The sequence below is a fragment of the Diuraphis noxia genome, unplaced genomic scaffold, assembly GCF_037042655.1.
Source record: "Diuraphis noxia isolate RWA-SAM2 unplaced genomic scaffold, SU_Dnox_SAM2 contig0005, whole genome shotgun sequence".
NCBI lineage: Eukaryota > Metazoa > Arthropoda > Insecta > Hemiptera > Aphididae > Diuraphis > Diuraphis noxia.
Genome location: NW_028301715.1, coordinates 33,542,477 through 33,566,699, shown reverse-complemented (window position 1 = coordinate 33,566,699; position 24,223 = coordinate 33,542,477). Strand labels below are relative to the sequence as shown.

The window sequence follows — 24,223 nt, the reverse complement described above, 5'->3', positions numbered from 1 at the left end:
GTAGCTACATGGCATACGTATGTAGATGCGTTAGTCCTTGAGTACAATGTTCGAAGAGCAGTGCTCAATATGCTCACTTAAGTACCGACTGTTACGCTGAGCGAGTACCTAGTCACACAGATATATAATATCATGAGTTAGTGTGTTTCGGCGACCGGATGAATCGACGTGACAATTTCATATAATATTATAAAGTTCGTTTAAATTGTTTTTCTTACGCGTTAACTGCAACAGCTTTTATACGATCATAATAACCGATGACCACATATATCCGAAAATAACTAAGGTAATAGTTTAAGATATTAACAATCATATTACCACAACATAATATACTATTTACTCGCGGAAATGTCAAAGATTCACTGAATTATTATAACATTGTATATTAGGCAGACCAGCTAGATAGACATTTCATTTTTCGTTTTGATCGAAAATTAAAAAAACTAGTCTCGTGTGAAACACCGTAAAAAATAATGGAACTCGAAATACTTATACCTACATAATATATTTAATTTATTTTATATTTAGTCAATAGAAACTGAATAATATGTTCACCAAAGTTTTAAAAGAAGAAACATTCATTTAATAATTAGAAAATACATGCATATACCTTTATATTATATAGTGGTATATTCTATGGCAGTACACATTTCTGGTTTATAGTTTTTTAAGTTTCCATTTGCGCAATTTTACTATTATTTAACTGAATGTGTTATATGAATATTTTTTTTTAAAACAAGCAAAATCAGTAACAACTAAATTTGTATATCAGATAAAGTAACAATGTTACACATAAAATTAACATTCATTTTAGATACAACTATTCACGTACTATAATCTATAAGTACTATGGTCTTTTTATTGATTTATGTCAGGTAACTGTTGTAGCCGAAATACAATGTACATTTTTGTGTGACTTAAAAAAATAAATAAATTCTAAAATACGAATAAAACTTTAAAACAATAATAGTTCTATTATTAACAATAGATTTATGCCACTAGACTTTTATCACAAAATTAATTTTTATCTCGTTGTTATCTATAGGTACATCATTATGAATTTGAGTCTGCTGATTCAAAAATAAGTTGTTTTTTTACAGAATATACGCAGTGACGGGTAGCCGCCAGGTAGATGACTGTCTTCAAATTGAGTAAAAAAATCCCTAAGAATCACAAAATTTACCGAAATGTTGTATTCTATAGACATTAATGTATAATATTACCCTAATCTGCGATGCCTATGTATATAAATAGGTAATATGTATACGCTCTAAATGCTGTATTCTTATTTGTCATGTGTTATATTAATTTTAGTAGTAACTATTAACACTATTCACTTGCCCCGCAACTTCTTTGTGTAATACAATATTTATAACATTATTACGATGTATTATGGCGGTACGATTAAAAAAACGAACCTTGCTGAGCGAATTTGCTTATAAAATAAATATTACATACCAATGAAACCACGTGATTATAATATTATTGTAGGTAAATAATAATAACAGAGTCTACTTACTACTTGAGTATTTAGATAAAATATTATTTCCATTACGTTCCTCGTGCGCGCACTGAATGTCGCAATGCGCACAGTATAATTTATTTTCGAACAGGTAGGTACTTTCATAATATACAACCATAATATTATTTTTTCCTGTCGGTAAACATATTAATATAATTAATATAGGTATATCATCTGTGCTATAGTCACTTCATGTTGACCGGTTTTGGGTTTCTTTTCGATCTCTCGTAGGCCAGTGTACGTCATAATCCGTTTTCGTACTATTTTCCGTCGAGTGATCGTTTGCAGTTTTTAATGATCCTATCAAAACCTGCACACCAATGGCGCTAAATAAAATATAATTATATAAAACCATTAATAGAATCCATAAAAAAAGTGAAATCAAATAATCTTTTTAATTATGCTAAAAAAAAATTCTCTGGGGGTTGGGATCACTGTTGCCTGCACTTCATCGGGTACGCCATTGACCATTACAGCATACCTCATAATGCATAATATTATGTTATTTATTTTTAACATTCGCCGTCAGAGCTCAGAGCAGTATAAAAAAAATTGATTTATTTGACTGAATTATGATGTACCCACATATATACATATTTTAATTCATCAGAAGTATTTTTGTCGTTCGAGGAAAGAGTATAATAATATTATTACAATCTTCAATCATCACGCGACTAATTATTACCTACACCTGTTTTCGCAGAGTTGAACAAAACGATCGTTTCTCACACGCGCAAATGAGCTACACAGCTTTTTATCTCTCCGAGTTATCTCTTGTTTAAGAGTGTTAAGACACACAAATATATGTATATAATATGGTATATAGAGTATTGACAGGTGATATTATTTAATATAAATTATGTGATGTAGCTACTTGCTACTTGCATACTCGTACTTCGTCGATTCATTTGATTGTTTGTTTTTATTCTCCAAGGTCGTTTCGCGTAGTAGTAGAAAATATGTGTGTCCACAAAACAATACTTTATCATTTTAATATTATGTTACTATAACATAATGATTGTATGATATTATACAAATTATAGGAAATTTTCTTCATACGTTTACTTAGAACCGTTGGAAATATAATTGATAGCAGTTACGACGCGACTACGGATTACAATATTTGTAAAAACCTTATAGCGTTTATTGTAATAACTAATAATGGTAATAATGTAATCATTATAATAAGTACTTAGCTCAAGTGCATAATTATTGTGCTAGGAATTAGGGTCCTTTTTCTTTCGGTTTTAATTATTCCAATGTTTGGTACCTGATTGGTATATTCGTTTATCATGATAATATTATGTTATAGATAAGTATAGCTATTTGCTCATTAACTATATAGATTTAAATAAATTACCATATTTTTAATGATTTGAATTTTTTTATAACTTTTGTATGTTTAAAAATTGGTACACCTAATATAATATGTATTATTTTTCATTATACAAGAATTAATAATTAGCATATGCATTAATATTTGAAATATTTATATAGTTATTGAAGTGGGTATATAAGGTATATCAGATAAAGTATATTATATTAGACAGAATACTATAATTATTTTTAATGTTGACAAAAAAACATAAATAGTATGATATATACATATAATTTCAAAATTTTCTAAAACCTCACTGGTCACATTGAATTAAATATTTTTAAAGACAAACAATACAATTTTTTAAGAAATCAACGTCATGTTTTCGTGATATCATCGCGGAAATATTATAATCTTTTTCTGTTATCATTATCCAGTAGGTATGTATGACACATTGACACAAAACACCTAGGTGGGTATATAACATAACCTATTTATATTCAAACAAATATCCATAAAAGCGCATTAAATTTACTAAGAATCATTAAAAATATATATGTTCTCGTTTTTCTGTCTAATACCATAATATATCGTAATAGGTATATGTATATTATATGTTATGTATATTATAATATTGAGTTTCATATGACTTGACGTGTCTGGTGATACGCCGATATTACATTATACAACTATTATTCTATAAATATTTTTAATTACATTTGGCGCGAAACAGATGCTTAATATATTCATTGCCTATTAACAATAAATTATACTATATTTTACTAGTATTAAGCAATAATTTAGCAAATTAATTATATATTTATATTCTTTAACTTTAAATTAGTTTTCGAGTTATTACTATATGCTTTTCAATTTCATTAATCGTATTAATACGAGTATTCTGTTGAGAAAAAACTGACATAGGACACTTTTGGTAATCTTCTAGAAACAAATATTTCATAATAGGTATCAATTGGAAAATTTAAAAAAAAAACTGTACCTAACTGAGATAAATTCCATAATATTTAAATATTGAAGGGTAAGAGCATAAAATATCATATTATTAAGAACTTTACATTTATACCTATACATACAATAATTACTTTAGCTCTATACTCACAATGATTAAATTTTTCTGAGCTTCAAAAAGTGATTGCATTTTTTTTTTAATATTCTTATAATATTATGAAATATTTAATATATAGTTTTCTTTATATTACAGATTGAAAATTGTATTTTTAGTTATTTAATAAAAAACAAAAATAAGTATTTTACATATTAATTAGCAAATTTTTTGTTAAGGTGATATTCTATCAGACAGTAGGTCTGAACAGGTTTCACATATTTTATTGACGAATCTTGTTTAACCATTAAAAACCCATTCATTATTTTAGTGTGTCCGATTCTTCAGAGTATTGATTTTACTTTTTTTTTATTTAGGATTTTGCCATTCGTGAATAGTTTTGTAGTTGAGTAAACTGTAAATAATATACGTTTATTCAATAGAATAGCACCGTTGACTCCTAAAACAACACACTTTTAATAAAGTACAGAACAAAATCGCACATTTTTGGTAGGTTAAACCCACACACATTTCATATAGGTTAAAATCGCACAATTTTTAAAATTGTTTTATCCAAAAACCACACATTTTTAATTTCGACCCCAAAAGGTTATACTTACCTATATTAGATATAGGTACTTTACTAAAAAAAAATGTATAAACAAGTATTCAAATTTAAAAAATTTAAAAATGTATTAAAACAAAAATATGCATTTATACGAGTATTCTCAAAAGTAAAAGTAATAAAACTGCATTCAAACACAAATTTAAAAAAATTTGAAAACGTAAAGTGCGTAAAATTTTTAAAGTTTGATTGACTGAAATTACTGGCATTTTTTAAAAAGTTAGTCAGTTCTGAGTTCCTACACTAATCGTATATCTGTGATTATTGGAATAATATATAATTATTTAAATTACTAATATACGCATTTACCCTATAATTTTTTAACTTTTTTATTTGATATTTTCTTTGAACGATACATACAACGTATATATTGATAACTGTAAGAACCGAATAAGTTTATAGTTTTAAAAAAAAACATTAGGTGGTACTTTGACATTTTAACGTGAAGCTGATAATAGTTATACGAACGAACCAAATTTAAACTGTAATAATATTTATTTATTACAGTTTATCGTGTAAGCTGTATTTGTACCAGTATCACTGTACATTTATATACATATATAATATATATATATAATATAATATATATTTTTTTTATTAATTTTATTTAGATGAGACAAATTACAATTCCTTCATAATGTAATTTTTTTCTACAATTTTCACGAAATACTGACGCATCGATGCGAAGTTTATAAAGTCCAACCGTATTAATAAACCGTAAGTATGCCTAATAAATTAATAATAATAATAAAAAAATATTAATTTAATTAATCAATTTTGCTTTATGTTCAATTGATCTAGATTAAATTCACGTAACTCAATTGTTTTAGTAATTTTAGATTATTAAAATATTAAAATAATAAACATTAAAATAGAGTAAAAATATTCTATATAATTAATGAGCACTATAATATTATGCGGATGACACAATACCGTAAAAATGTAGCCTCAAAATAATTATCCTTGTTATTTCAAATTAATAACAAAAATATTTTAGCATTTCAAAATGGAAATTATTTTACCGATTTTCGGTTATAAAATTATTGACAAATTACTTTAAAACTGAACTTATTCATAAAACGTCCGTGCGTTTTACGTACCTATGTTGTGTGTTCACATATTTGTCACTCATCAGGCGAGTTATAGTATATACAGAATTGATTAAATCAGGCACTATCGCAGAACTTTTCAAAATTTATTGTGTTTACTAAAATCGATAGAACATGTGTACTGTATACACAGAACTCGTTAGTCAGTATATAGATAACATCGGAGTTAAATGGTTATCCAAAATTTTGCGTCACAAAACCGGTGTAGTTCGGCGGGGATTACATTTTATGAAATCCCCACCAATTTTTCAATGTAGAATTTGAATATTACTTTTGTGTTCACAGTGTACACTGAATACTGATATCAATCACTGCAGTTGAATCATTAATTATTATTATGCTGTTATAATATCAAATTAATATTTATATAGGTGTAACATATTCTGTATACGAATTGTTTATTATTAAATTTACGTTTTTGATTTTAGTACCTACTACCTGTTCTGTTCTGCAGTATTATCATGGAAATGGCGACGAATACAGATAATAAAACAAATGTAGATGAAAATAACCAAGACTGTACCACCATCTCTCTCGAAACTCACGTATGTGTTGAAATAATTTACTTGTAATTCTACTTTAGATTCTAGAAAAAAAAAATTGAACATGGATGGAAATAGGTGATTATACGAGTACTTGTACTATATAGTGTTAATTTTGTCATTGGTGATTTGCAAAAATACAGAAACAATCTCTAATATCAACGAGTAGTCATATTATAATACTTAATGTATCTCTATAATTTCTAAATCCACATCCTCATGATTTTTTTTCCGACGTATCACCAAATAACATATTGATTTACTACCTATGCTATAAAATGAACAGTTTACATACTACTTTATTCAGCGTGGGCTTTATTTAGAACTGAGAAGGTTAAAATTGTCGAAACATTGCGCATAAGAAAATATATTATGCTAATCCATAATTTATTATTGTTTTATATATTTTTTATAATTTTGACAAATGTCACAGTATTATACAAAAGCAGACGAGCTCAGCTGTGCCAACTGTGTAGTATCAAAGTTGAAGTGATATTATAATATGTTTTAATAATTATTAACATTTTTATATTGATAAACTTGCCATATATTTTCAATATATGATTATAATTGACATTTTCTTTTGTCGTATTTCTGAGTTTCAGGATGTTATTGAAAGGCAATAAAAATGATTGAGCTGCATATTTTAATATATATATATTTTTAAATAATTCACTTATTATTATATTATAGGGTACTCATCCGAAAATGTGCATAGAAGGATTCAAAAATACCACGAATTGGCGTTTGCCGCGATTGTTGATCAGCAACAATAAACAATTAGCGGTGAAATGCCTGTGTCATGCCATGATCTTGACTTATATATTTGCAGCCATCAACCATTGGTATTTGAGTGGTAGGTGCTCAATCCTATACTAATAATATTATTAATGGCACCAAGTTACATGAATTGGTGTTGTTAAAACAATAGCTGAAGTAATAGGGTTTGTGACAGTTATAGTCAGGATTAATATGTGTCCCGTGTGGATCTGATTGATTTCGTTTGATGGGTTTTATCTACATCAAATATGTGTATTTGACAAAGTATTTTTTTAGAGTTCGGTTGCCACTGCATAAAATCACTCATACAATTTAAAAACATGCTCAAACTATTTTTATACTTAAATTAAGCATAATATATTTAAATTTAAATTTTTGGAATTTATAAATCATTTATTTAGTTATTAACTATATTTTTTACCACTTCAGGATGATACTGTTCTAATACAAACTTGTATTTTCAAATAGAAACTCCGTTTTTTCAATTTTAATTATATCCAGCAGGTATTTTTTTTTAGGAACTTGGATGTAATTTAATCAAAATTTGGATAAGTCATTATTGAGTTATATAACTTTTTACACTATGGACAATATATTATCTACAGTAATGGGTTAAGTATGAGAAATTATTTTTTGAGAACAGGGTAATAGTATAGTAAATATTACATTTAATATTACTTATAGTTTTGGTAAAACATGATTATTATCTTTGTATAAAAATTTAATGATTTTAAAACTGCTTATCCATTAGACTTTAGATTCAGATCCATCACACGATCAAGAAAACCACTTGCTAAATAATTTTCAGTAAAAAGGGGGAAATTCTCGCTTGAAAAATAGAAAATTTTAAAATTTTGGTCTTACTTTGGTATATTTAGAAATTTTAAATATTTGAATTTTATTAAATATACTGTTAAAGGTGAAAATATGGATGGACTTGCTTAAAAAGCACCTTGTATACATGTGTATAATAAACAATAATGATACATTTTTTGTCATCTTCGTCATCCACGTGTTGCAGATGTAAAAGACATCGGTTGGAAAAACGGACTGGGTCTACTGATCGTCTTGGCCACCTGTTATTATGCTGTACAACCATTCAAATGCCTGGTCACACTGATACCTGCCGGGAAACTTGTGAAAACATGGCCACAGGAGTACTTCAAGTAATACTTTAGAATTTTTAACTACTGAGTAGTGATTTTTGTAATATACTTATGTATATTATAAGATAATTATTGTAACTAAACATAATTAATCTAACCTTAAAATATAACCAAAAACATTGCTACTTATCGTAAGAAAAAAATAATACAAATATTTTTCTTAAATGTATAAAGTATAAGTAACCTTTTCTTTACTGCAGTGAACTATCAACTAGGACATGATCAAACAAAACCAACTTAAAATGTAAGGTCATTGTTCAAAAGTTTTAAGTGTTGTTTTTTATTTTAGACACTGTACCTATGTACAATGTACATCGCACAATATGCATAGTATACAATTACTCAATTTATTGTCAAATCGGTCACGGTCGAATTTGTTGCCGTGCTGTAAACTTGGCTATTTGAAAATATTGTAACTGATGTACACGTGAAAATTATACTAATAAGTGACAAAGATTGTTCACTTTCGTAGAATAAACTTCACACATACGTGAAGATAAATTTAAATATCGTCTTTAGCATGACTTAAAAAATAAAACGGCAATATCCACATGATATATCACCACAGTTACAAACCTAATGAAATCCAGCTTGTATCGTAATAACTATGTGTTTTTTAATGAACCCAGAAGCTTAACATTTAATCGAATTGATACGGATACACATTTTAATTTATTTTATTTTATCAAATAATTGACCTATTATTATTTTAGGAGTCCGAGTAAATTGTTATGCAAGAATAATATTGTGTTTACAGTAACGATATAATTTTTTTCTGCTTAAACTGTTTAAACAAAATGAATGTTATGCACAATGTTAAAGTTCTATATAGTTTTGTCATTTCATTGAAAATCTTTAGAACTCACCATCAATTATTTCCCTAAACTTACTATTTAAAATTAAGTTAAAGTAGCTAAGTAGGTACTTACAAGTTACATTACTGTTGGTTTCTAATAATATATAGGTACTTTGAAATTGAAAAATAGAAAAATTACTCCAAAAAAAGTGAGTAATTACAAAATAAATAACAGTTGCAATAAATATCTAATTAATTATTTACAGTTAAATTGAATCTCACTGGTTAATCTATAGATGGCGCGTAATTAAATAAATTTTGTCAATTATTTTTTCAATACGTAGGTTCTCATTAGATACTTATTTATTTATATTATTATGAGTGTGAATTTATATAATGCCATACTTATATAAAATTTTTATGTCAGCTATGTCAATGCATTTTAATAACTTTTATTTAAAAAAAAAATAATAATAATTGTATTAGTATCACTGACGTACAACATTCGGAAGATAGTTAAAATATTTTATTATTATTTTTTTATTGATTTTAAGTATAACTCGGCAGCAAAGGCCATTAGTTAAATAAAATATTGTATAACTTACATGCAATATTGTTTGTTAAATAGTCTCGAACGGATAGGCGCCATAATAATAATGTATTGTACATTGTACATTTTGAATTCCTGTTTATTGAAGTGAGCTAAGCAAAGAAATTGGCAAGCGAATTAAGCAAAACAAGTGCATTGCAACATCTGAATAATCTGTTTTTTATTTTACGGTTTTGGTATTTTTAATTGCAATGTACGTCGTGTGTGTTTTGAACACGAATAAATTATATTTCGATAGTCAGTACCGACTAACGGATTACATAAAAATACAAACTGTACATATATTTATAGATTCATAATTAATAACATATTAGATAGGTATACTGAATTTAATTTCCTAACCTTTATATAATTAGCATAGTTTTATGTCCAAAATGTTAATTTTTTAAATACCCACTCCGTCAGGGGTAACTACTGCAGGGTAGTCGTTGATGAGCATCCATTTCTTCGAACGCTTTGTTGTTCCCCATTTTTATTAGTAGTATTGGCTGTATAATTATATCACTTATTATAGTTATTACGAATAATATTATATAATTAATGTGTTTTATATCATATTTTTTTCCCATATAGAATCGGAGCGCTGTGTACTTTCTTAGGGTCATTCGTTTTATTCATTTTCTTTGACACAAAAAACAACCGGCACAGACTGTTGCCGTTAGCCGGACTTGGTGTGTTCGTTCTCGTCGGATTCATATTTTCCAAACACCGTGGTCACGTGAATTGGACCACGGTTGCGTCCGGTCTAGCCACTCAGATAACCATAGGTATGTTGACCATCCGATGGCCGGTCGGCCGATCTATTGTCCAAGCAGTCGGAGAGTTGGCCGAAAAGTTTTTCTCCTTTGCGTACGTCGGAGCTAAGGTGACGTACGGCAATGAGCTAATCGACAATTATGGTGTATTCGCGTTCAAGGTCAGTATTGTTGATCTAGAACACGTGTTGCCACTAAGCCATTTGATTTATATATTTTATAATAATATATTATTTTCGACCGGTCATGTCAAAAAGCCACCATTAACAATATTAATTATAATAATATATTAATTGATATTATTTATTTATTTTGTGATCGAAGCCCATTGAGGTCATAACATTGTTGCATCTCGTTGTTTTCTCAATGTGTATTTTATTAATCTATTATTATGTAGATTATACTATAATATTTTAAATTCATTTTTGATTTCGCATAATATTTTGACTATACAAAAACATGAATTTAAAATTACAATATTTTAATATTAATCCTTTTCGTTTATCTATTCCTTAATCTGTTAAACATTTTTAAGTTTCGTCACGATAACAAAATCTCATCATTATGTAATCCCTAATACTAATGTTTACTATCAATTATAATAGATAAGTATACATTTTCAAAGTATTTCAAAAGCATATATTTTCAATTTGACTTTAAAAAATCAAATCTTATTGTATGTATACGGTATAGGTTAGGACTATAATATACCTACCATTGAATTAATCATAATAAAATATAAATACTCTTACTACTATATTTTCAATAATACAACACAAAAACATTTTGGTGAAATTCAATAAAATTGTGCTTATATTCATAGTAACTCAGTTTTCGTTTCTAAACTAGTTTCTTTATGATAATATTTTTTTTTTTGTCCTTGAACCTTAGAGTATAATTTGCATCGACTTTCAGTTATAGCTTTGTGGAAGTAAAATTTCAAATATTAACTACATTTTTTTACCCAGAATTATATTAAATTAATAAAATATGAATCAAAAGTTTTTGGTAAGTGTATAGGTATCAACTTTCCAATATTGTGTGTTTAATTAACTTATTGAAACACTCTATCTAATCTCATTTATCTGTATCGTTGATTAGTCAACGCACCGTGAATAGGTTCGAAATATTATGAACTCACGATTATTTTGGTAATTTATAATTACACTATGAATTATAACTTTAAGTTTTAGATTCTATTAATTCGTTTGAACGGACTATGACAAATTTTCATGTTTCAATACAACTGTATTAAATATAGAGATTATATTTTAATAGAAATCTCAACTAATTTTTTTTAAATAATGTCCACCTAATGGTCATAATGGTGGTAATAACCTAATGATCCATTTTTGTTCCTGATTTTTGAACTATTATTTCCACATGAAAACCATTAGTATTTGTTTAAAAAAAAAAAATAATAAACCTATCATTGTCAACGAGTAATAATATCATGATATAGGTATTAAACACGAATATAGCAAATTAACGATTTTATATATTGTGACATTATTTTTAATTTATTGCAGGTGCTGTCGGTGTTATTCTTTATGTGTTTTGTTATTGAAATACTATTTTATTATGGGATAATACAGACAATAGTCATAAAGTTAGGATGGTGCTTGCAACAATTACTGGGAACGACAGCAGCCGAATCAGTCAATACCTGTGCCAGCGTATTCTTAGGCATGGTAAGTGAATTTGTCCGATACGAGAAACTATATATATATATATTATATATTGTAATGACTAATGAGTATAAATTATAATATTGTTTATATATAATTATAATATTAAAGCCTATAAGTTTTAAAAATTAGAATATTTTATAAAAATCTAAAGAAAGTAAATGAAATCAATATTTCGTTTTATATAAAAAAAAGTACATTCTGAAGAACATTCTGTCAATTTTATCAAGCTAGTTCAGATAAAAGTATTAGTCGTATAATAATATCAAGTATTTATCTGTTTAAAAATCAGTGAAGAATATTTACATCTTATTTAAAATTTATATAACATAGCTATATTATTGTTTTGAAAAAAATAATGTGCTTAATATAAATAATACACATGAATCTTAACTTTATTTTATATTACTTAAGTCTAATAAATAAACTTTAAAACGTAAAACGTATATTATAGTATTTAAACGAATAATATATAATAAATTTAATGTGAGGGTAGGTTATTGGCTCAAAATAATATAGGTTGTGTCATTATTGTTTATACTAAAGGTGTAAAATATAAAATAATGTGTAGCCGTGTAGGCATCTTTAATTAATAAATTAAAAGGTTTCATAAAAAAATATTTTTATTTTATTGTATTATGATTTAAAGTGTACAATTGATGAATAAAATAATACATTTTTTATCTAACTAAATTTAAATTCGTATCATCCAATCTAATTTTATTTTATATTTTTAGTATAATATTTTATATGGTCTGGATAAAAAATGATAGTACCTAATGATCATTTTGATTTTAACATCGTGTTGTGTTTTTAAAATGAAAAATTATTAATAGATATAAGTTATATCATATAACATTTCAATGAAATCAATATCAATGGATTAATAGCTAAATAAATACTTAAAGAATATATAAACTAAAATATGAACTATTGTCTTATTTGTTTTGTTATCGTAAGAAAACATTATTTACATATTATATTAAAATTTTTTACAGCTATAGGTACAACGCAAATAATTACATGTAGTTATTTACGTGACGTCCTTTATTAATTATAACTATAACTCGTTAGGTTATTTCGTCTGTCAGTAAAATGGATTACGTGCATTCAATTTTCTTTGATATTTACTTATTTGTCTATTAAATTGTTATTTGTTATATCTATATATACTAATATACAAATAATTTTACGAATAATGTAAATAACACCACACCTTTCGGTGTTCACGTGCCAATTAATATACAGTGTCTTTCAAATTTAGTTGGGAAAAATGGGCGAGTCATCTTTTATTCCTACAATGTTTGGCCAAAATATGTTTAAGAAATTTAAAATTTGAGTGACGTAAACTAAGTTTGGTAATTGAAACACGGACGCTGAAATATGATGATGAAAATGTCTTTCCACATGCTGTTTAAAATTGCACATTATAAATTATAATGCACTTTATTTTGTATTAAATTAAATATCAATGAAATTTATCAACAAAAAACATATGAGAATATTGCGAATAAATAATAATCCTATCGTTTCAAATAATAAATGAACATCATATATTGTAATTAGTATATTAAACACATAACTAATTGACAATTGTATACGAAAGCAAATATGAAATCGGCATTGTTTCACTTAAGTGTTAATAACATTATAAATTAAATAATTTGACTAGTATACACACCACATTCGATGACAATATTAGTAAACGTACCTGGTATAGCAATATTTTAATAGAACAAAATAAACTAAAAATTTCTTTTCTTTTCCTTTCTTTTGTCATATAGTCGGAAGCACCTATTATCATTAAACCGTATTTAGCTGATCTAACAGAATCAGAAATCCATGCCGTTATGATGGGAGGATTTTCAACAGTAGCAGGTATGATTAATATGAACATAATAATAAATATTGGTGTAAATAAAAATCATAACGTCAAAATATGTTGATCAGGCGAGCAACGGCTTTGTTAAATCTATCTTTTTAATGTTTACTCGACATTTAACGTCTTATCAAAGTGTGTTTGGTACTTGATTGTTATCGAACCGCCACTGCCAAGTACCTACATACAATTTATCATCCCGCTACCGGGTGACAATCGGTTGTACCTACAACGCTACAACCTACCTATTTATGGTATCTTTTATGATATACTTTTACAATTCATTCTCATAAAAGTATATAGCAATTAGATATGTTTTTGTTGTACAAATCGAATGTCGGTACTAAAACATATTGTAGGAAATGTAAAAATATAAAAATCATTTTATAACAATATCTTAAATAAGTTTGGTATTGGGACTTTAATTAGACAATCTATTTAATACGTGTCAGTGGCGGGACAATAAAAAACGAGTTACGTATGTTTGCCAATAAAGTAATAATATATTATTAATATCACTTGTGTGCTTTGATAATTAGGAACCGTATTCGCTGCGTACACATCGTTCGGCATTGATTCGGCCTACCTAATTACTGCATCAGTCATGTCAGCTCCAACTGCGTTAAGTTTCTCCAAACTGATCTTTCCAGAAACTGAAAAATCATTGAACAGCGTGGATCAGATATGTACTAAAAAGTAAGTGTACGTTTGACGTATAGCGATGCGGGTGAATCGTATATTTTATCCGAAAGACAAAACAAAATTAAAATCCGACCATAAGTAAAGACACTCATTCTCAAACAAACATGTTAATAATTCTATTATATTCTAGTATTATAAATTATAAACGATGGCTGACAATGCACGTTGACCCACGGTCTGTCAAATAGAGTAATAATTATTCCAATTCGAAATACAGTGAAACAGACACCTCTAAACAGCGGAAACTCTCTAAATTGAAAACTATTTTTTGGGAACAATCAATCAACTTTATACTAATCGAACCCTCTGAATATTGGACAAATTTTCAGTTACTAAAATTTCCGGTATTTAGAGGTATCATAGTACACCCAATAATTATTGAGTTTGTTAAATTGTTATGTGATGACGTCTCGTTTAGATACATATATATACATACATGTTTAAAACCAGATTGTGCGATTACATTAGCAAATAACCTCGGATAACACTCGGATGACCTACGCGGATCGCGGGTGAAATACCTAAGAGAAATCAGTTTTAGCAACTCAGAGAATAAACGTAAAAGACTAATAGGAATAATTGGAAAATAACGGGACATAATAAAAACTAGTAAACCGTGTCTTATAATTCCGTGAATAATAATGTATAAAATATTAGATAGGATCATTTAAAAACATACAGATATATCATAATGTTATTCTAGTAATCAGACTGCGTAACAGGTTACAGGATACAGCCACAAGGCGACAGCGCGATACATACTCGTTTTGCGATTACCATGCAGGTGATAGGATTATCTTATCATTAGGAGAGGAGACGCAGAGTTAGGCCTATATAGGAGAGACTCAAATAGACTAAATTCAGACGTGAACTGCCACAGCCGAGTACAAGCACCTTCACGCCAGTCGCCCCTTTGAAATTGTCATTTGGACTTAGAATATTTCAATCGAATAGTTTGGGACTTGGAAAATATTCGAATCTGATATTTTTTGAGTACCGACGGACTTCGACGGTTGAACTATTCCTAGTGTCTATAATAAATTCAACAATGTGTTTACCCAGCTTAACGTAATAGAGATTTAATAATTAACATTTAAACAATTTGTTAATTAATTTCACTATTTCCTTTCCATCTCATCACAAGGATCACTCTTCTGTATGCTGAGACGTTACAATACTTAGCCCATAGAAATTCAATGACGCGTTCAATACGACAATATGCGGTTCAATTTACATCACGTAATATTTATACATATATGCTGTACTACCATTTTATGCTAAAATTGGTAAAATAATACAAAAAACATATTATAGTATAAACCTTACAGAGAAAATAGTATAAATTATAATATTATATAACGTAAAAAAAAAAAAAAAAGTAAACGATATTGTTGCAGTTTGCAATCTAAGATGTATTTATTTTTTGTAGAAAATAAAAAAAATTAATTAACTATACAATTTATGTGGGGGGGGGGGCGTGCCTGTGCGTGTATATATGTATTAGGAAAGGAGCCCCATTTTCACGTAAGTGACTATTCAATCCACCAATGCAGCCGTGTACCTGTATATAATACCATATCATTATAATTTTATATTCATTCTATTATTATTATTATTATTATTATAATCATGCTAATAACGTTTAACAATGTTTCAGGACTAACGACGAGGGTAACGTAATAGACGCGGCTTGTAAAGGAGCCCAGTTTGGATTGAAAATAATTGGGGCGATTGTCGCTAACATAGTGGCATTCGTGTCGTTCGTAGCATTCGTCAACGCGATAATATCATGGTTGGGACATTTGGTTGGATTCGAAGACATATCATTCGAGGTTCGCAAAAGAAAAAAATTACCACTATTATTGCCTATATATTATTACCTTAGCGATTTGTGATTTGTATTAATCGCTCGGTTTTCCGTCCTCAGTACGTTCTGGGCAAGGTGTTGATACCCGTCACATGGCTGTTGGGCGTTGATCCTGGTGAGTGTGAAGTGGTTGGTAAATTGATCGGCCTGAAAATGACGGTCAACGAGTTTGTGGCTTACAAACAAATGGGCGATCTAATCAAAGAAGGCAAGCTTAACGTGAGTTTTGTTCATTGTGTATTATGGACATCATTAAAACTGTATAAACAACCTAGGAACGTCATTAAGGACCCTTCCCTACCCAACCACTGGTGGGCATACAAATTTGCACCTAGTTTTCATAAAACGCTTTCTTTCGCCAGCCAGAAACAATATCACCAAAGTGCCAATACCTATGCGTGTTTTATTTGTTTACCTTATATTGAAGCAACAATATGATGGTTACAACTTTTCAAAAATGTACTATTTGACGTTGTCCGCGACTCTTGGCCGTCACCAAACGAAATTTTAAATATCAATTAAATTATACTTAAAAAACAATGTCTACATCTCAAAATGTTTTCGTTAGTAGAAATTTTAACCAAAGTCACTACATAAACTATAATAATTAAAAGTCCTGATCCTTAAACCGTGACAAAAAGGCATCATGAAAATTGATAATTATTTTTGTCGATAAAAATGTCATAATGCAGTTTTCATTTGATCTAAAAATACATTTCTGAGTCATTGAATTTTAAACCTCATTGTCTATTTTTATCTACTTCAGTCTACAACAGATATAATATTATAACTGTAACTATTTCGAGTATTTTGTGGCGTGGTAGTGATTTTAAAATGTCCGTAAACATTTTGGAATCAAAAATTAAATAACTGAAATTATAATTATAATTATAATATAACTATAAATTTATTATAATTATAAATAACTGTTTGATTTCGTAGTCGGACTGTTAACCTTGGTGGGTGGGAAGCTTAGTTGTAGCTAGAGGTGCTATTGTGTGACAATAATATAGTCACAGGAGGCTGGCCTCCATGTTATTTAATATGACTTAAGTAGTAGCCATTGTACATTAGTAATTCTATATTTCTATCCCTAATTCTAAGATCAATAGATTGAGAAATTTATAGTCATGAATAGAAATTATTTTTTCATTGTTATTCTGTATGAAATTTTATAATACCCAAATCTGATTTTATCTCGTAATCTGTATGATAATAATTAATAATTGTAAAAAAAAAATCAAAACATAACGAATAAAAGTTGGCAATTAGTTTTTTGAAAATGTTTATTACTTTAAACAATTTATTCAAATTAATTGAACAAATAGAAATACCTAATACGAGCGAGTATTGTCTATTAATCAAGAGAACAACTTAAATTGCAACAATGACAACTATATTGTCAAAGAACAAAGAGTAATAATTAGTTTCCTACTTACCTGTTGGCTATTACAATAATTAGATACCTAATATTTAAAAAATATTACGTGCTCAAATTTTCTGATTTTGAAATTTTGAAATTTTGAATTTGGAAATTAAAACCTACTCGCACCCAACTAGGACTAATCCATCGACTCGGTCAGCTCATTTATAAATTGCAAGATTAACAAAATACTTTTTTTTACGTTTTATACAGTGTAAGTTTTTGATTTTTGATTCCAAAGCAGACAGGGATTTTTTTTTAATCACATGGTCTGGCCTTTTGTTCGATGGTGTAGTCGTTCGCCAATTAATGTTAAGTCGTGCAATTTCGAACTTGGGTGACCTTGACGGTTTTGATAAACGGGTTTGGACATGGCAGAACTATCTAGCACGAGCGGTTTTAACAGAATATTACGAAACATATTTTACGTGACTAACTATATTTGCCACTAGATAGCGCTGACGTATATGATATTTATTTATATTTAATATTTTATATAGTATAATTTTTTCAAAATATTTTTCATTACATAACTTGTTGGCTTATTTTCAAACTTAAATGTAAGCATATTATTTGTTCATATTCTCGTCTGGTTTTTACTTTTTTTAGAATTCTGAGTGTGGCCATTTGTGTATTGATACTAATTATTCAGTTTAACAATGATGAGTGTTATATATTTTTTTTGTATTACTGTCACCATATATTTTAGAACAGTAAAATTGCTAAAATAATCATCATTGGATCATTGAGAGGCATTTCTGGTAGCGAATCTGTTCTACTTGGTACTTGAAGAGGTAAAAAGTACAAAATTCTCAGTTTAGGCATTAAGTACCCTTTAAAACAAATTACAATCATTATATTATAATATCTACATATTATGGTTATGTATAATATGTGTGCACTGTACTTTGAAAACTTTTTTGAATTTTTCTGTAATTTCAAAAGGAATGCACTCGCCTCACTGTGGTTACACTAGTGCGTTTGTCGATTCGTTTTAACACATGTTTGGTTTTCAGCGCAAGTCGGAGATCATCGCCACATTCGCTTTATGCAGTTTCGCTAATCCTGGATCGATTGGTTCAATGATTGCCACGCTGACGACTTTATGCCCAACGCAGCGATCAGCAATAACCAAAAATGTGTTTAGAGCATTTGTAGGCGGTACGGTCACTTGTTTTTTAACGGCTGCGATTGCTAGTAAGTATAATTATATTATTTATACAGTGAGTCTAAAAGGATTAAACAAATAAAAAATATATTGGTTTGTTTTACCCCCCTCCCCCAATTCACCGACATAAATTATTTTGTTTAAAAACCATCCATCGTACCTACCCAAGTATTTAAATGCCACCTTGACTTTTCCAGGTTTACTGATGCCCGATGAAGGACTAAAAGACTAAAAGTAATAATTAATCATTGTAATTTTTCTATGTACATTTTTTTTTTTATATAAGTTTGTGTGATGTTTATATACCTATGTCTTACATAGTATGATGCTCATATTTATCTATATCGTACATAACATTATATTTTATTACTTTTATGAAAATGGTAACGACGTAAGTGTCATTATATTTTGTTAAGCATGACTATTTTATATTGTTAAATACGTTATAATATTATGTAAATATAAATTTACTCAATGTAAATAAAAGCTAAAGATCTATATATTTTTTTAAATCAAAATCGATGGCACGATTGCATTATATTTTAATGCTAGCCGTCCCAACTGGTGTTATCCACGCCATATTACATATTATTATTATATTTGTAAAATAATGAATATGTCGTAGGTATATCTACTTATTTTAACAGTAATGTAATATGTAACCAATGGAAGCCACTTAAATAAATAAACAAAATATTTAAAAAAAATCATTATTATCTTATTTATAATAATTATAATTGGGGCCATCCCAACATTGGCTTCTTCATTTATGAATATAGAAATACACCTTACTTAAATAATTCTGTTGTCGTAATATAAATGTTATATGACACACTTATAGTTTTTATATAAAAGTGTTAAAAACTTAAATTATTCTGTGGATAAGGGGGTCCATAAAAAGTGTTCGCGGTCCGCTAGTTTGTGCCCCCTGGCTGAATTATACTGTCACCTATCTAGCGACGCTAGCGTTAAGATAGTGATTACTGATAAGTACAATTAATATGGACAGTTTATGAACAACTTATAGAGATTTCAAATAAAATTACTAAAAGTTATAAGTTAATTATAATTCAAACGATAAACATAATTAAAATATTATACTTAGTTGTAACTTGTAGTTTATTTATGTTTTATACATTTAATTCCATAAATTTTGGGTTGGTAAAATTGTTAATTATTAATTTAAGTGGTTATAGAAAATTGAAGTTTGGTTTACTAAAAACTATATTTAAAAAACTATACATCAATATGACAATCTATGATATTATTGTACTTCTAAAAAAATGTATACCTAAACCTAATAATATTATTATGTATTAAATCTCAACCCATGTCTAAATGCCTAAATACACTGGTATGATGACTATGTTGAGGGGTTTCAATTCAAAACGGATTTATTCCATTCCTTTAACTTTTCAAGACAAATTTTTTTTTGTTTCTCAAATTTTTAAAAGTTTTAGAATTTAGATAATATTAATATTATAAGATATTATGTAAAAATAGGTAAAAATAACGATCACTCAATTTCTGATGTTGAAAGTTTTCTTTTTAAAATGTGTACAGTATATTTTTAAGTTTAAATAAAATGATCTTGGACAAAACGAATTTTTTAAAAGAATAATTCCCTTTTGAATAAGACACTGCGTAATAAAAACCTTTTGGAAGAAAACAAATCAATTTTCATAAAAAAAATCAAAATAGCTGGTTCCCAAGTCAACAAATCCTAGGCACGTATTTTACCTTTCTAGAAGCCGTATAATATAATAATTAATGGCATAACTGCAATGATGTACATCTATTATCATGATAAAAAATATTATCATATTATATTGTTCATGTAACTATACATTATAAATCGTGTTGGTTTAATCTATTGGCATATCACTATATGAGCAGATGGAATAATTTTAGGTACTACTCAATATTATTATGCTCAAATAATGCGTTTATTCAAACATTTCAAATCTTGTGAGTTGTGTTTCAGAATTATCACGTTTTCTATTTATTGCCATAGTAATAATTATAACAATAATATTATATTTTCTGTGTGTCCATAAGAACTACATGTCCTGTTTGATATAAACTTTTATTTTTACAAAATAATAAGAACAACCAAATTACCAAATCATACAATATCCACACAATAAATTACGACCCTTTCCCCTACATTAATACTTACTTGTTTTAAGTATATATTAGTTTAAGTTTTTTAACTAATTCAATTACCTATACCTAATATTTGAATGACCGCTTAATAATATATTTTATATTTTTTAAACTATCATATTTTATTTATATTCAAGATTTAACAAACTTTTTATTCCCCATAGTATAAATCAAATTCGCTACAAAAGTCCACACCTACAGGTTTCCTCCCGGGCTCCTATTCGCTACACATTATTTACCAGGGTAGTCTCCGACCCATATACGTCCACATCACATTTTCGTATCGCCTTTATTTTTGTATTACCTATAATGTCCTAATAATATTGTGCATGGCATTATTGGTCGCCCGCGACTAGCAAATATTTATTATTTAACACGGTCGCTGACTAAAAACAAAATCCAGTAGTCGTAAAAGTTTGTGCGCACAGTTCAACCGCAAGTGACTACATCATGTTCCTTCGGGTGTTTGTTTACTAATCATTATTTTTTATTGTTGATCTTAGGAGTCGCAGAACCGCGTATAGTATACATCAGTACTATTATTACGCGAGGGAATCGCCGTTTATTTAATATACTTGTGGTGCGCAAATCGCCGAAAATAATATTATTGTGAGCGTGAATCGCCTTTTTATTATGTAATAAGAATAACACATTTTTTTTTTTTTTATTGTTATTTTTATTGTTGTTTTGTATGTACGTAATCGAATTATATTGCGGCATCGGATATATCGTGCTACACGCGATTCTAAGAACAATAAAATAATATAATATTGTCAAACCGAACGCTGAAACGAAATTTTATTAAATTTAAAAAAAAAAATTAATAATAATTAAATAGGTGAATAAATAAATAAATATTAATATTATAATGCTATTGTTTATGTTATTAAATGCTATCGACGTCGATGACATGAAGTGAACGAGTAAATTTTTATTATAACATTGAAACTCCCGTCGCGTTTTTGGTGGGTATGTACTATGTATCATGTATGCTATAATTGACGCCAACGGGTACGGCAGACAGCCGACGCTGGCCTCGTCGTCCGTGTTCTCGTCGCCCCGGTCTGTTGGCCCAGTCCGGAAGCGTCGCCAGATTGGGCATTGGCTGAAGCGCTCGGCGCCGAGTGCACGAAGCTGCGAGACGAGCCGCGTCCGATCGGGTGATGTGTCCGCCGTTCTCGTCCATGGTACGAACGCAACTGTACGGCGCCGATGAGTATGAGGCTTCGTGCACCAAGACACGATGTGTGTATACATGGTCGTAGATGAGAGATGACTGACTTGGTGATGATCTCGTAATGCGATGCCTTGCCGTAACCGCCTCCGCCACCATCTCCGCCGTGGCCTTTGAGCACGTTCACGGCCGCCAGGACGAGACGTGGCGGACATGGCCGTCATTAGCGCCTTGCCTGACATTGCGACCAGCGCAGCAAATACGATTGTCCTTCTCATCACGCCCTGAGTGTGAATAAACAAACAAACAAACATTAACCTGTCGCCATATCGTTCGTGATGCGACAACGGTCGCGGTGGCCGTACACAAGCCGCGGTTGTCGTCTCGTTGTTGGAGTTCTGGGCTGGAACCCGACTGAGCACGATTGACCTTTTTCACAACCCGATTGAGCATGGTTGGAATCAAACAATTGGAACCAAAAAAAACCAAAAAATCAACACGATTGAGCACGAAAATAGGTGCGACGTTGCCATTTTGTATCGTATAATATTAATATTAAAAAATAAAATACATTTGAATGTAATAAAATAAAAATCGTTTAATGGGTTTTAATCACATATTACATATTATGTACCTACGTCAGTTAGTTTATTATATTATATTACAATGACAATTAACTCCGTTAAATACTGAATATAAAAATAAATAATATAAAAAAAATAAATAAAAAAATGTTTAAAAATACGAATCAAAATAAATTTAAAAATAAAAATTTAAATTTTTTTCCCTAAATACTTATTTCCAACTTTAAATAAGTATTTAAGTAGGTTATCAACATCTTTAAATTCAGAGTACTCCTGATAAGCCTTTATAGTGAAGTTAATTTTTTGGTTTTCGATAACACAAATTTTTTTATGATTATTACTTGCTATGGATTGAATTTTCGTGATCGTTTCAGCCTGAGTTTCTTGTAACACTATAATAACCAAGTGTATATGTGGATGTGCCTTGTAAAATTGAGAATTGTATGTCCTGTGGAAACTTATGTTAGTAAATACCTATTGGTAATATCTACTACACAACATACGTAGGTACTAGTGAAAATCTGACAACGTTGTATACAATATTTTTTTTTTATCGTGCTCAATCGGGTCGTCTAAAAAGTCGGCCGATAACGACCGTGCTCAATCGGGTATCACCGGAGTTCAGAACTCGCGACGAGTCGGAATAGGTGTTACCATATAATATATACTATATAGGTATACATAATTATATAAGTGCGCTGGTTGGCCCGGGCTACCCTGGTTAGGTTATGTCAACAAATGAATTATTTTACACTCGATACAATACGAATAGGTGAAATACAGTTGTGCGGCATAAGTACCTATACCTACAGTGAACGGCAGTAAATAAAATAACTATTCAATTTAACAATCAAAATTAATATCAACAGTAATAGTATACATAGCTATAGTTTTAATATTTTCCTAATGTTATTTATAGTTGCATTATAAAAGTGCATATCTATTGTGTAACGAAAAGAATATATTGTATAAAAAAAAAAATAGCTGTATTATTGACTTTTTGCGAGGCGAGAATTTAAATGATAAATATGTAGGTACACTAAAAACTTTTCATATTTTTTATTTCTTTGAAAAAATATTACCAATTGCGGGAATATTGTCATGATATTCCAATATATCGGTTATTTCAGACTGTTGTAAAATATCAAATATTATAATATAATATTCGCATGAGGTGTTCAATGATTTTATGAAAGCGGACTGTAGTAAAAAGATATTAGGTACTCAAGAACAACTATTTTTAAATCTAACGTTCGCAATTCAGATTTTATGATAACGTGATAAAT

General features: G+C 28.7%; 1 protein-coding gene and 1 long non-coding RNA gene across 3 annotated transcripts; one reads left to right on the top strand and one right to left on the bottom strand.

Annotated features, from left to right (window-relative positions):
* The first annotated feature begins 45 nt into the window (after positions 1-45).
* LOC107168223 (uncharacterized) lies at positions 46-19,720 on the top strand. The gene is made up of 13 exons (XM_089228421.1): positions 46-286; positions 5,140-5,245; positions 6,066-6,182; positions 6,873-7,035; positions 7,981-8,125; positions 10,105-10,447; positions 11,816-11,977; positions 13,759-13,852; positions 14,393-14,549; positions 16,213-16,387; positions 16,483-16,641; positions 18,862-19,042; positions 19,211-19,720. Exons 3-13 carry the CDS (start codon positions 6,099-6,101, stop codon positions 19,243-19,245), a joined length of 1,698 nt encoding a protein of 565 aa, XP_089084547.1. The 5' UTR covers positions 46-286; positions 5,140-5,245; positions 6,066-6,098; the 3' UTR covers positions 19,246-19,720.
* Positions 19,721-21,852: 2,132 nt separating this feature from the next.
* Positions 21,853-23,455, bottom strand: LOC149055222 (uncharacterized). 2 transcript variants are annotated; one of them, XR_016192008.1, is made up of 2 exons: positions 23,279-23,455; positions 21,853-22,637 (listed from the first exon to the last, which is right to left on the bottom strand). It is a non-coding gene; the product is annotated as an uncharacterized LOC149055222 (long non-coding RNA). The 2 variants fall into 2 exon arrangements; XR_016192007.1 differs by lacking the exon at positions 23,279-23,455 and adding an exon at positions 22,719-23,111.
* Between the last annotated feature and the right edge of the window lie 768 nt (positions 23,456-24,223).

What these genes read in the sequence shown, in the direction of transcription:
- LOC107168223 (XM_089228421.1), top strand. Translation starts at nt 6,099, where the DNA reads ATGGAAATGGCGACGAATACAGATAATAAAACAAATGTAGATGAAAAT. An exon ending in CAACCATTGGTATTTGAGTG is followed by an intron (nt 7,036 to 7,980) that starts GTAGGTGCTCAA and finishes CACGTGTTGCAG; the next exon opens with ATGTAAAAGACATCGGTTGG. An exon ending in ATGGTGTATTCGCGTTCAAG is followed by an intron (nt 10,448 to 11,815) that starts GTCAGTATTGTT and finishes AATTTATTGCAG; the next exon opens with GTGCTGTCGGTGTTATTCTT.